The sequence below is a fragment of the Kogia breviceps genome, chromosome 5 (assembly GCF_026419965.1).
Source record: "Kogia breviceps isolate mKogBre1 chromosome 5, mKogBre1 haplotype 1, whole genome shotgun sequence".
In the NCBI taxonomy this organism is placed as follows: domain Eukaryota; kingdom Metazoa; phylum Chordata; class Mammalia; order Artiodactyla; family Physeteridae; genus Kogia; species Kogia breviceps.
This window is the reverse complement of record NC_081314.1, coordinates 104,003,252-104,017,498: the sequence shown is the minus strand read 5'-3', so window position 1 is coordinate 104,017,498 and position 14,247 is coordinate 104,003,252. Positions and strand designations below refer to the sequence as shown.

Genomic DNA, 14,247 nt, shown 5'->3' with positions numbered 1-14,247 from the left:
AAATTCTAGCTATGCTAACTTTTGAGATGATCCTGGCACTTAACCTCTATGTCTTCAACTATACATGGGAATAATACCAACCATCTCCCAAGGTAATTGTGAGGGTTTGGTAATAACTTATCTAAAAAGCACTGGATTCTATAAATGTGAACACTCTCTTTGAAGATGGTGCCTCTATGTACCTAGTACCCCCCTTTCCTTCTGGGAACTACTCTGCAGTTTGCAACAGTTTTCATATGACTTCATGCCCCCTGGTTAGTTGACTGGTTCAAGGTTGGGTACTGACTCACACTGGGCCAACGTGAGGCCAACTTACCCTGCCCTCTCATTTCTGGACCTTGTATGTTAGGGAAACCCCAGAATCTCTCCAGTGTTGAAGCTACAAGCCTTGAGGACTGCCAGCAGCCATGATTTGTTCCATGCAGAGAAAGCGAGACCGTAACAAGACAGAATTAAGCTGAGTCCTTGGTGTCTGAGGTCCCGCTGCATCCCTGCTTTTCCCTGGGCTTAGGTTGGCTCAGTTCTTAGGAAGATTCCACAAGTTACCTCAGAATGGTCCCAATACTTTCCCCTTCTACTTTAAGCAGATTTAATTTTCTGTTCCCTATAACCTCACTAAACAAAACACTCTTCCTCCACATGGCCATGCAACAGAATGTCTGTCTCATATCCAGGCCTATAAAGTTAGCATCTAAGACAAAAAAAGTAACCCGAAACAGGGCATGCCAAGAAGAAAGGGATAAACCATGAACCTGAAAATAATCTGAGGGTGGAGAGCAAAGAAAGCTAAAATCTATCAACAGGTAGGAAGTTGGAGAGAGAAAGCAGAGGTCAAAAGGGAGGGGACAAAACCAGTATTACGGTCTGGGTGGGTTGAAGGCCAGGTAAGGACATGTGAACAATCATGCCCTGCTGTCACACTCCTCCACTGCGCGGTCTGACCCCTCTCACTAAGCTAGGAGTGAACTTTCCTACACAATAAGTGGGATGGGGAGAAGGGGCAGAAAGGTGGAGAAGCACTGGATCTCAGTAGAAAGCAAACACTTGAAAACGGAAATTTTAACTGTAGAGTAGGGAAAGAGAAACAAAATTTTCATTCACACGTTTCACTCATCGAACCAAAATTTATCAACTATCCAACAGATTTGATCACAGCCCTCATACATTCTAGAGAGGTGAGTTATACATTTCAAAACATTGAGAGTGACATGCCTAGTATTTAAATCCAAGTATGTCTGACTCCAATATCTCCATACTTTCAAAGTCCACCCACGTAAAAAATAGTGAAGACAAAGAAAGCTCTCAGGTTTAAAAGAAAAAAAAAAAACAACTCACAGTTTAAGTGACAGTTTCAGAAGAGCAGAAGCTAGACTGCAAGGGAATCATTTAACAAATATCTTTTGTGTGCTAGACACTAAGAAAATGTACAGCGCAGATGTAGTCTACTTGTCAGAAAGTTGGTCACTGAAAAAAGCAGAGATATAAGGTACCTGGAAAGCAACCAGCTGACAGATGTATATACAAGCCAGGGGCATCCTGAGCATGTTTCCAGGTACAAGGTAAGAAGCACCACAGAAGCTTAAATTATACTAAAACACACCTTATATTCCCTGATGAAGCAGTGTTTTGGATAAGGTGTAAGAGATGATTTCAGGAAGAAGAAAAGGCAAGGCAGGAGGCAAAGTTTTACTGCACAGGGATGAGGAGCGGGACAGTCATGGTGCTGCAGCTGAGCAGAAATCGCCATGTGAGGTTTGATTAGTCATCCTTATCGAGGCAGATCTAGTCACAAAGGTCACATGCCTTTCTCCTGCAACCTTGAGCTGTCCAGAACCAGAGAAAGAAGACAGTGGGGACTGGCACGTGGCCCAGGTTTGGGATCTGTCAAGGACAAGGGGAAAAGCATCAATGAGATGATTGACCTGGGCTGAGACAAGTGAACCTAGAGATGGACTGGGTAGAAGCAGAGGTACCTAAGGATGATGTCATTGCTAACATCACAGGTACAAACTCTTCAGTCTGCCCCACAAGGAAAGTTCTCCACAACCTTGTCCCCACTGACCTTTTCAGCCTGCTTCTCATTACTTTCCTGACACCAAATTATTGTAGCTACCTGAATGTTATCCAAGAATTTCGGCTGGCAAAGAAAAAGGAGGCAGGCAACTACTAGAACCAAAACTAGGGAGACTTTTATAAGGCTGGAGGTGGCTATTCCAATCAGAATCTGAAAGAGAGGGCAAAGGAGTGCACCCCACTTGCTGACACTGATTTAGGCTAGCACAGCTCTTAAAGACCACCTATTTGACAGGGGAGCACAGCAGTGTTTTCTAAGTAGAAACCATGGCTCAGTTCAGAGTTCCAGTTGAAGGAGGACTCCTCTCATTACAAAAGCAAAGGGGTCTAGCTCCTGGGAAGAAGGAGGCTGGGAAAACACTGAGCAAGGCCCTGTGCAAGTAGGTTAAGGTTCAAGAAAGGGTTCTATTTTCATGGAACTGAGAAGCCCAGGCTCTGACTGCTAACTGAGGGAATCAGACAAAGGACAACAGTGTGAAGGGCATGCAGGTGCCCAGAGACTAACACCAAATAATGTGCTTGGGGCATCAGATTCACTGCAGAAATGAGTTCTAAATTTTTTTTTTTTTTTTTTTTTTGGCACTGCCGAGTCGCTTGTGAGATCTTAGTTCCCGACCAGGGACTGAACCAGGGCCCTCAGTAGTGAAAGTGCCAGGTTCTAACCACTGGACCATCAGGGATTTCCCCTAAATTCATGTTTTTGAATGATGGACATCATGATAAGTATTAGAAATAAGAAAATGAATAAAACTCTCTGCCAGAAACAAATATTTAATATACATTGTGATTTATGACTGAACAGAAGAAACAGGAAATTACTATTGGAGATGAGTGTGTGTGGTGACAGAGAACTCTTCTCAGAGGACATGATACCTAAGAAGGGTTTTGTTTTGTTTTTAGCGGTACGCGGGCCTCTCACTGTTGTGGCTTCTCCCGTTGCGGAGCACAGGCTCCGGACGCGCAGGCTCAGCGGCCATGGCTCACGGGCCTAGCCGCTCTGCGGCATGTGGGATCTTCCCGGACCGGGGCACGAACCCGCATCCCCTGCATCGGCAGGCGGACTCTCAGCCACTGCGCCACCAGGGAAGCCTCCAAGAAGGGTTTTGAAGGATGATAAGGAGGTTACCAAGCACACAAGGAAAGGGGCTCTTTCTCTTCAAGTGGAGATCAGTATCGGGAACAAGGCAAACCAGGATGAAATTAAATATTAGAGGAATAAAAATCTCAGTCTTAAACCTGAACTGTATACAAAGGGTGAGGGATGCTGGCATGAGATTAAGTCAGAGAGAAAGGGAGGGGCCAGACTCTGAAAAAATTACACATATAATATGCAAAGGAGTTTGGATTGTATTTTATAAAGGGGCTGCTGGCCACACTATGGAAGTATTAACATAGCTCCAAGAGGGCAGTACCCCAGTGCACAGAACCATGGCCCTCAGAAAACAACCATATTTGCCCAAATATGGGACAAGTGTGCAGGGTATGGGGCTCAAGGAGGAAGCAATGGGCCAGGACCAAAGGCTGAGGCATGCTACTCATTGCAGCAAGGATGGCTTTGACACTCACATGCTTTCCTGACTCCCTGCTGTTCTGATGCTGTGATCTTAACTCCTGAAATGTCTGCCATCCCTGTGAACTAGAAACCTACCAATCCTAAAAGTTTACCTGCTTAAAATCATTTTATCAGCAAGGTTTTTCCTACTTCCCAGGCATTGTGAGCTCTCCCTCCCTTACAAACTCACAGCACTGTGCAACTTCCCTTGGTTATTTATCCATATACTCCAACTTGAAGATAATTATTTCCCCAACTAGCCTGTAGGATCTCTGAAGACAATGACAATATTTTACTCTATCGTAACTGTCTCAGGGCTCTATTGACCTATGTGCACACATCCCTGGGAGCTTATAGTCTTCCATGATGAGAGTTTTTAATGAGAGAATGATAGAGAGTACCAGCATTTTCGCTCTTATCCCAAGCAATTAAGTTTGCACACTTAAACTGCAAACTCACAAGCACCGTACTCCACAAAAGAAAGGAACTCCTGGCCTACTCTCCTTAGAAAGCAGTTGAGGGAGCTTGCATCTTGTGGTCTGACCCCATGATTCAAGCAGCTAACCAAAGTTCTTCTTTCAACTACATATCCTTCACTAGGAGGTGATGTTCTGGCAACCTTTTAAGATCACCCCATTATACCATCTGCTTCAGTGGACACTGGCATTCATTAAATTCTAGTTTATTTGAATATCTGTATTTTTTGTCCTTATGGGAGTATATTGATTTAATCCACATAAGGACCTGGAAAATTAGCATTATGTGTTTCTAAACTAATACTTTGAACTGACATACTTTCTCAAAGATCCTATCCTGAATGAAGAATTTAATCAAATAACGAAAATAATGTAATAGCAGTTCTAAACAATATAATAATTACTTCACAAATAATGAATGTCCTGTGAAAAATTTTTAGATTTTTGAAATTTTTGTCTTGCTGTATTTTCAAAGTATGCTTCTGTGTGCTAAATCAGCCTACAAATTAATCTTAACATGATATGTCTACAGAACTTAACACCACACTATTAAAATTACAACCACATAAGATTACGTAGGTATGTGAATATGGACTAGAAAGGAAGATAAAAATTATAAATGGATAGATAAGGGGGTAGGACTGTGGATAATTATTAGTTAAGTTTTTGGTTTTGAGTAATTGTTATATAATTGTTATCTGTACAATATTTTTAAAATAAATAAAGTGCTAAGGCCATAAGGTTGTTATAAAGTAAACTGAATCCATGAGCAACACAAGAAAAACTGCCAAGCTGTCTCACTTCATAGTTCAACAATCACATTTAGCAAATATCACTATGTACATTTAGCAAATATCACTATCTCTACAAAGCTTTTTCTGATCCTTATAATTTTATGTCCTCATTCCACATCCTTCCAACTAGTCAAGAAGTGGAAGTGGAAACTATTTGCATGCATTCAATTAATACTCAGTATTACCACCTGAGCTTTCACACCCCAGGTTCATTTTGTATAGTCCTAAATTTAAAATCTAACTCTATGTAAATCTAGCCTTTCCTCATCATACTATCTGATTCTTTCTTTTTGGAAATTAATGAATTCATTTGTGTTTTAATTCTAGTACTGGTACTTTTACTCATAACCATTTCACTATTTTTTTTTTTAACATTGGTCTTCTAGAATGAAGCTTAGATGTTCAAATAGAACTATTAACTATTTCCAGAGGGAAATAAAGTTTCCTCTCTGCTGATAACATTGGGAAATCTACCTAAAAACCATTAACATGTAATTTTACAATTAATTTTTCATTTACAAGTTTTTAAAATGTGGATTTTAAATCTGATCATTAACACATATGGAATACATGCTATATTTCTACCTTTCACTATGTAAAATTAATCAGAAATACAGCAGAAAAAGGATGCTCTGATTTTTGCCTCTGAACAGTAAGTACATATAAGAGCCCTAATGTTTTATCAGACCGAAAAAAAGATAATGGAAAATTCTAAATTAACAATGTCAATATTACTAATAATCACAAATGTTCTTTGAAGAGGAACATGTTCTTCATTTCTGACAATTCACAAACAGTGTCAAAAACTATTTCCCCACATCACAAGCAAATAAAGGCACTACTTGACAGACTGTATATTTTTTTCACACATTAGTTCAAATATCATTGTGAAACTGAAGGATTCTTTTTAAGAAAGAAACTCATTTGTTTGATAGATAAATTAGCCAACAAAAATCACTACCTTCATAATCATTTCATGTTAATAGGCATAAAGTCAGTCTCAATGGATTTTAAAAATTAATCCCTATGATATTTTACCACATTCAAATAATACTCTTAACTCAGAAGGTAGGCAAACCCTCCATGACACAAATGAGGAAGCTGAACTCCTAAGATGAGGTGACACAAATTCCTACAGTCATAATGTAAACCAGAGACTTAAATTCATTCACAGTAGACCCTCAACTTCCTATTAAGTTAATTTATTACGGTAACAAATAGGCAATCAGCATAATAAGTTCCACAAATTTAAGTTATTTAGAAAGACATACATTCTACAGGAAAAAAGGCTTTCAATAAAAAAGAAAAAAACTTTGAAGGTAAATTTAATATCAACTTAGAACTCAAAATACACAAATATAAGCCATGCCTAAAACGCCATTATAGTTAAACAGATGTGAATAAACAGAATTTATACATATATTAATGGAATAAGGTTGGTTAAAATACATCTCTGTTGTGAAAGGCTGACAAGTTTTCAGACCAATGATAAATTTTTTTCTGGGACAAATAAAAAGAAAAAACACTTGGTCAGCAGAAAATCTGCTGAGGAATAGTTATGTATGGCATTAATTGGAATGCGTGTAGTATCTTCTGCTACTTCAAAATGATGTCTGAAAGATTAAAAAAAAAATCCTGAAGCACAGTTCTATCTCAGCATACACATTCAATGCATTTCTACCTAGGCTGGCTAAGGGAAAAAAGAAATCTATATATCACAAAACATTCTTTCACAGCTTATTTTTTATTGTGACTATACGTAAATTGCAGAACATTTGGAAAAGCATAAAGAAATTATCTACAACTCTACCATCAAAAGACAACTGTTATCTTTTTTAAAAATTATTTCCTTCCAGACTTCTTACCAAGACTTCTTATAAAGGAGAGTAAAAACTCCAGCTTGTAACTTAACATTACAATATTGTAGACATTCCCATTATTAAAAATTCTATAGGCTTTTTAAAGCACTGCTTCTCATTTTGAAATCAGACTTCTTTTTAGGTTATGTGAAGAATCCCAGTGGACCCTAAAGCACATCTGTTAGACTAGTAACACTGGCTGCAGTTCCACCACAGACCGCATCAGGGTCCTTTGGGTAAGAAATATAATTTTTAAAAATTAGGGAATTCAAATCCCATACAATTCCTGAGTTTTCAGGCAATGTATACCTAAATGGCCCTTATTTTATCAATTTAGTAAGCTCAAGATTAACAATGATAGGGTCTTCTTGGCGGTGCAGTGGTTAAGAATTTGCCTGCCAATGCAGGGGACACGGGTTCAAGCCCTGGTCCGGGAAGATCCCACATGCCGCGGAGCAACTAAGTCCGTGCGCCACAACTACTGAGCCTGCACTGTACAGCCCGCGTGTCACAACTACTGAAGCCCGCGCACCTAGAGCCCGTGCTCCACAACAAGAGAAGCCCGCATACCACAACGCTCGCTGCAACTAGAGAAAGCCCGCGCGCAGCAACGAAGACCCAACGCAGCCAAAAATATTTTAAAAAGATTAACAATGATAATCAGTTATAGCTATTTGTACCTTACCCTTTTCAAAACTCCTGTGTACTAGCATTTCATTTTCATCAAGCTAGGAAATACGTATGTATTCTCTTATCACTGATGTAGAAAACTGAGGTACAAAGAAATTAAATGATTTTTTAAAATTTACCCAATAAACAGGAGGACTAGAAATCAGGTCTTTTAAATTACCAGCATCATTTCTATTTGTGTTCATCTACATTGATGTTTATATAACATGACACTGTGAAAGAGAACCATGTTAAAATGCTTTGGTAAAAACTGAAATTAAACTTAAAAAAATAAGGCAATGTTGCATGTTTAATTAGACCAGGTTTAAGAAATTCTAAAAGCAAGGCAATTATCTCATTTGGAGGGGAGACATAACTGGTTCTATACTGTTCAAAGATTTTTTAAAAAACATGATATAAACACTTTCAGATCTTGAAATAAGCAAAATGGTCAGAATATTCTGGTTATGTAGTTAGAGTTCTGTATCAAGGTACCTTATTTTTTGTGTATCTTAGTTTCCTTATATTTGAAATGGAATAACAATACTTATCTCAGACGGCTGTGGTGAGGATTAAGTGAGTTAATAGACATAAATCACTTAGGGCTGTGCCTGCCACAAAGTAAGACCCAATCAATCAGTGTTAGCCATATATAAGCCTGTTTTGCTTTTTCTTTCTACTAGGAGGAAAATAGAAGCACAGGTTCTAAAACTTAAATGGAGGAAAGGATTTCACACTAATTTATTAAGTGCTGATGTTCAAGAATTCGTTTAAGGAGATGATCTAACTGAAACCTGAATGCTGCCTAGATCTCAAAGAGGTCAGTTTACCAAATACATTTTTCCCATTTACATTTTATTTCCACATGCCTGTCAAAGTTTCAGCATCTTCACAATGACAGGTTTATGGCCATGATTCCATACTTTACTGAAAACCATATGAGAGCAACATTAAGCTGGACTTAGATGCGGAGATCAACCAAAACCCAAAACCAAAACCCTTCCCAGCGATAAGTAACAATCCAATCCTTATCCCTCTCACTGAAATAAAATGCAGTGAAATGCAATGGAAAAACGTGTTCAATAACTGATGCCAAACTGTTTCAAAAATTTCTTTTCGCTGCCTGAAAAATGTACTAAAAAGGGGGAGGAAATCAGCCTGGCATTCTCTTTCCATTATGATTATTCAGTAAAGTTTTTTTTCAAGGATTGTTGACGGAAAAAAGTTTTGTCACTTTCTCTAAGGGCTTGCCCTTTTAACACGGAACGCTCCTTTTGGGCAAGAGTACGCTGCCTTGGGTCCCAGACTCAGTGTCTGACCCAGGCAATCTAGACCACCATCCTGAATAGGCAGGGACTGCAAAGAGCATGTTCTAAATCCAAGACTCAAAGATAACCAGAATAAACTTCATTCGATTTTGAACCTGAGCACACTGACAAAACATGATAATTATCATCACTTGCCTTCAATGGATTTAAATGCTATTTAATTACCTTGCATTTCTACTCTGTCCATCCATCCATTTAGCTTAACATTAGGGGTCGCATCCCCAAAACTTCTTTTCCTCTCCAAGACTTTCCTCAGTAGAAGAATCCAATATCCAAAAGGAGGCCTTCATAGCAAGGTCTCAATTCCCTCTTTTCAGAAAAATGAATGGGCTACCCCAAAAGTAAAGCCGCGCCAACTTGGGGGACAACAGACAGCCCATCTCAGCAACTCAACCCAGCGAGTGCGGGGCCAGGTCTGGCCACGCACCGAAGCGCACCGCACCTACCCCGCGCGTCTGCAGATTCATTAACGGCCCGGACACCCGGCGCCCAGGAGGCTCCCTCGGCGCCCCCACCGCCCCCCCGGGGCTCCGCGCGCCGCGCACTCCTCGGGAACCACTCACCTTGCTGGGCTCCGGCGTCCTCGAGCAGCAGGAGCAAGATAAGTAAGAGGAGGAGGAACAGAGGCATGGGGAAGGAGGAGGGGGAGGAGTAGTTGGAGCGGGGAGGGAGGGGGTAGGAGCGGGAGAGGGGGATCGCGGCCCGGGCGGGGGCGGCGGCCGCGGCCCGGACTAGGAAACGATGAGGGCTGTGCCCGGCTCTCACCACCGCCCGGCTCGCCATCGCGGCGGCCGGCAGTCCGCCTGCATAGTGCGGGCGCCCCGGGGCCGCGGCACCGGGCGAGGAGGCAAAGGCAGCTGCAGGAGAGTGAGAGGCAGCGCACGCTTCGCCCCGCTCCGGGACGCCCTCCGCCCCTCACTCCGCGAAACCTCCTCCTCCTTCGTCCCTTCCCTCCGCTCCCCGCCCGGAGACCCCAGGCCGGAGCGCAAGGGAGGGGAGGGAAGGAAGTGGGGTGCTCGAGCCGCGGAGGGCAGCTGGGGGACGCACCTCCCGCGCCGCGTTTCTCAACCCGACCCCTGCCCGCCGCGCTCGCCCCGGACTCTGGCTAGCTGGCAGGGCGGTCGCCCGCTCCCTCGCGCTCCCTCTTGCGCGCGCTGGCCACGCCTTCACAGCCCGCCACGACCAATCCTCGGTCGGCTCTGGTCCGTCTCCCTCTGCGTCACCCAATCAACACTCTCTCTCCTCGGTCGACCCGTTAGCTCCGCGGCCCACTCCTCGAGCTCCACCGCCCCTCATCTCTCTCCTCCAATCCCTGCCGCCTTGGGAAGCGTCCCACCCGCCCCCCCAATCCGGGTTCCGCCCCCAAACTCGGGCCCCCGGCAGCCCTCGCCCGGCCCGCGCTCCTGTTATTGTTGGGACCACAGCCCAAGCTGATCCGGCTGAGGCGGCTGCTTGCTCTGGTCAATGACTTCCGGGACTTCCCCCAGCTCGCTCTTCCCTGCTCCTAGGGCCCAGCTTGCTCATTGCTCCTCCCCCGCCGCACATCAGGCCACTGGAAGGAGTGGGAAACCGGGATCCTGGCTGGTTTCAGCTGTGAGCTGAGTCTAAGGGACTTTTTTTTTTTTTTTTTCAATAGCAGAGCGTGTTTTTAAATTAAAACTACAGCCAGTTGTTGCAGCAACTCCAGATACAGTGTTCAATTTAAAAAATATATGTATTTCCTGCTTCCTATGCCTTTTACTATATTTACTATTGGGGGGGACAAAAAAGTATATAACAAGATACATGTCCCTAAAGCAATTTAAACCTAACATCCTAACATGCATTGAGCCATTCTCCCAAGACTTGTTGAACACCTGCTGTCTACCTGCAAACCCTTTGCTAAGAGTTGTGGGATTTGCAGTCATAATACAGAAATCTTCCAGGATCGATCTTGTATTGGGACAGAGATGGAAATACATCATGAAAGTCAGAATAAAATAAATACTAATTAGAGTTACAGGTAATCTGATGGAGACTGTAAGGGGATGGAATGACAAAAAAGAACTGGTTTGGGGAAAGGGGAATCCACAGGACTAGGTGGAGATTAGTTTTAGGAGAAAGGTGCCATCTGGATGTTCTTAACATGGGCCTCTAGGAAGAGGCTGGTGTCATTAATAAACAGGAAGGGTGGGTCAGATTGTGTGAGCAAGTGAGTTAATTTTGGACATACTGAAATGTATTTGAGATATCCACTAGCTTGTGTGTGAAGTTACATAACAGGCAGGTGGACATTTTAGTTTAAAGCTCAGGTTGAGAAGTACCTCGAAGTCATGGGTGAGGATCATAAGTAGATGTGATTTCAAAACTATGGAAGGGACTAATATCCTCAAATGAAAATTCGAGAATTCGAAAGGACTTTGAAGGTCATCTTTTTCAATTCTCTTGCTGACCCCTCATACACTGAACCCTTCTACCAAATTTCTTAAATAAGCATTTATTGGATGCCTATTAAACGCTATTATGCTTAAGACCTAAAGTAGACAGTGGGCAAACAAAGTTCAATCAGAGGAGCCTACATTCTGCGGGGGGAGGCGAACATATAAACAAATCTATTGCTATCAGTGCCACGCTGGAGGTGTGGACTGATGCCACAGTACCACAGTGGAAGGAGTTCAAGGGACCCATCACAGTGAAGATGAAACTCCAGCAGAGCCTTGAATGCGACGACAAAATGAGGAAGGTGATCTCAGGCCAGAGGCAAAGTAGGCTGGCTTACAGGCACCACGGTGAATGGTGTTGATGGAGCGGAATGGGGTGAACAATTGTTGACTTAATGGGAGTAACTGAAGACTAGTGTGTAAAAGTGGGTAGAGGCAAGATCTAAGACAGGCTACGAAGTCAGGATTTTATTTTGTAACATTAAGAAACAACTGAAGAGCTCTAAAAAAGAGTGACATTATCAAATTTTTATTTTAGGAAGCTCAACCAGACAGGTAGGTGAGGAATGGACTGGAGGAAGAGCAATTCTGGAGGCCAGGAAGAGCCAAGTCTGGAGACTGGTCCAATGATTTTGTACAGCTAAAGGGAGTGACGGTGAGTCTGAACTGCAGTAGCAGTGGGCTTGGAAAGGGGAGACTTTCCAAGGAATATTTATGAATGTCGTACTGATTAGATGTGGGGAGTAAGGAGGAGTTGAGGAAGATGTTCAGGTTTCTAGGTAGAAGGCAGTGCCTATCATACAACAATGGAATGCGAAAAGGGAAACTGGTTGGAGGAGGAAGTAGAAGACAAGATCATGAGTTCAGTAGTGGGCCTGATGAACATGATGTACTAAAGTGGCGGGCTGTCAGTCTTGTGCTAGGACTTCTGCAGATAGATAGTCTCTCTGAGGCAACCCATCGTATCTGTTGGACAATTCCTTTCATCAGGCATTGAATGATAAGCTTGCAGTCACAGAGGTGGTAGACAGAACAAGATATTATGAATCTCAGTATGGCATTCTATTGACTACATAGAACTGCACCAGAGGGAGAGGATTCACCTGTGAGCTAACAGGTTATAGAAGGATTCCTGGACCAGGCAAAACTGGGCCATAGGCGCCTCTGTTCCTTGTTAACAGAGGATGAAAAGATCCCGACTAGATATACCTACATATAACACTTATATTTTTTCATCCCTTTTTTTCATTCCTGTTTTATTGACCCCTTTGGTATCTTAAAGGTTATTAAAAGTGGAGAATAGATAGGTGAAGAGGTTCTAAATGAGGTTAGTGGCAGGAAGGGGATGAGAAAGAGACAAACCAGAGTTATACAGAGGTGAAATCAGATGTTCTTGGTGACTGAACTATTTGACAATTTCTCTATGTATTCTTATGCTTCAGTTTCCTGGGTTTTGCTTTGGAAATACAGAGAACAGAACTCTGGCTAGAGAACATCTGTGGAGGCCCTATTGCTGTCTGTATAAGGGAATTATAAGTATAGCACAGATGTGGGAAGGCACTGAAACTCTTTCTGCCTCTATTCTCTCCCCACTTCTGGTCATTGTCATTCTACTACGTTGCAAAAATGATGACAGAAGACTGCTCTGAGAAGACCAAAATCTTGTAAGACTTCACACCAGTGGAATATAACAGGCACTCATTTCTAGGATAATGCCTGGGTAGGGTGGAATTCTAGTTTATGTGAACTTTCTCACTGCCTACATGCTGCTCTGGCCAATTTTGTCACCTTCCTTGCCTCTGGGACTTGGTGTGTTTAGGGGCTGACATCTACTGAAGCAGGGGGAGCAGTACTTGTGCAGGACCATTAACCCACATGACCCAGATGACTGGGCCAGGTCAGAAGTGAGGATTCTTATCAGGACCCCAGGTGGATAGATCTGGAGGAGGCCATCATCATAGCAGCCAGAGACCCCCAGAAGCTAAAGTGCTTCCACAAAGGAGACCCAGATCCCAGCTCCTTCCTACGGAGTCTTAAAAAGATGTGTGCTTTAGAGGTATCCTTGGGGACAAGACCAACAAAGAAAACACAAACTGAGCAGTGTCTTCACCGCGCAGGAGTTCATTGACATGCACTATAACTTGTAGCAGTCACGGTGGACTCTATTCATTGACTGGTAAATGAATTAATGCTTTGGATGAAGGCTCTGGGGAAGGCTAAGGCTTTAGGAAAGCCTTAGTGGGGTAGTTATATACGAAATTCAAGAAAATTAAAATGTGTATTATTTTCATGTATTTGTTTAGTCCATGTTAAGAAATTTAAAAATAAGTATAGATTCTCAGCTTAAATTAATTCCCAGACTGTCCTCCCCTTTTTGTCCTCTCTGTCTTCCTCTTTCTCTCATTCTTTCTTTCTTCTCTCAATTGATAATGAGTGATGGAATAGAGAAAATGGAATTGATCTGTAGAGAAAAGGAGAAATTTGAAAAGAAAGGTTACATCCCACTGTTTCTGCTTGCAAATGAATCCCAGCTCTGCCACCGCTAAGGAGATAAGACAGAGGAAAAGAACCTGGGGGCCGGTGTCTTTGCTTCTGTCTGTACAGAAACATCTGGGTTTCAATGGTATGATACAGTAAGAATCATTGGCACCATCATTTCTATTAAATGTCTGTTATGCATTAATAAAACAGAAGAGGCTCATTTAATATGGCATTTATACTGGAAACCTTGGGATGATGGTATGTAATGAATCACTGATGGGCTTTATCAGTGAGTGTGTATTTTTGGCAGGGTAACAGAAAGAGGGAACAAAAGAGAATTTACTTTTGTGATCTTTTAGAGGAATGGGAGAAAGAAGAATGTGGCAGTTCTGGGGAAATATTTCAAACTTCAAAGACCAGAGAGCCCTAAGATCTGGTTACTGTTTTCACAGGAGCATTTTCTTTGTCCTGTTGACTGTTTGGATAAATGTTTACAACCAAGATTGTTACTAACTGTCTGAATTGTGCTGAGGAGACTTTCTTCTTTTCTCTGAAGGGAAGTGCTTTGGATACATTTTTCTATCTTGTAAGCTTC

At 42.3% G+C, this 14,247-nt stretch overlaps 1 protein-coding gene across 4 annotated transcripts in view; it reads right to left on the bottom strand.

The window, feature by feature from the left end:
- Window positions 1-14,247, bottom strand: part of DCBLD2 (discoidin, CUB and LCCL domain containing 2) — an 856,719-nt gene that overhangs the window by 100,385 nt on the left and 742,087 nt on the right. For 2 of the 4 annotated variants that reach the window (XM_067034822.1, XM_059064847.2), the window contains exon 1: window positions 9,315-9,904. The exons of 1 other annotated variant lie outside the window; for it this stretch is intronic. In XM_067034822.1, coding sequence (XP_066890923.1) covers window positions 9,315-9,534 — 220 coding nt within the window. In that variant the 5' untranslated portion in view covers window positions 9,535-9,904. Of the gene's footprint in view, window positions 1-9,314; window positions 9,919-14,247 lie in introns of those variants that run through there. One more of the 4 variants, XM_067034823.1, reaches the window with a different exon arrangement.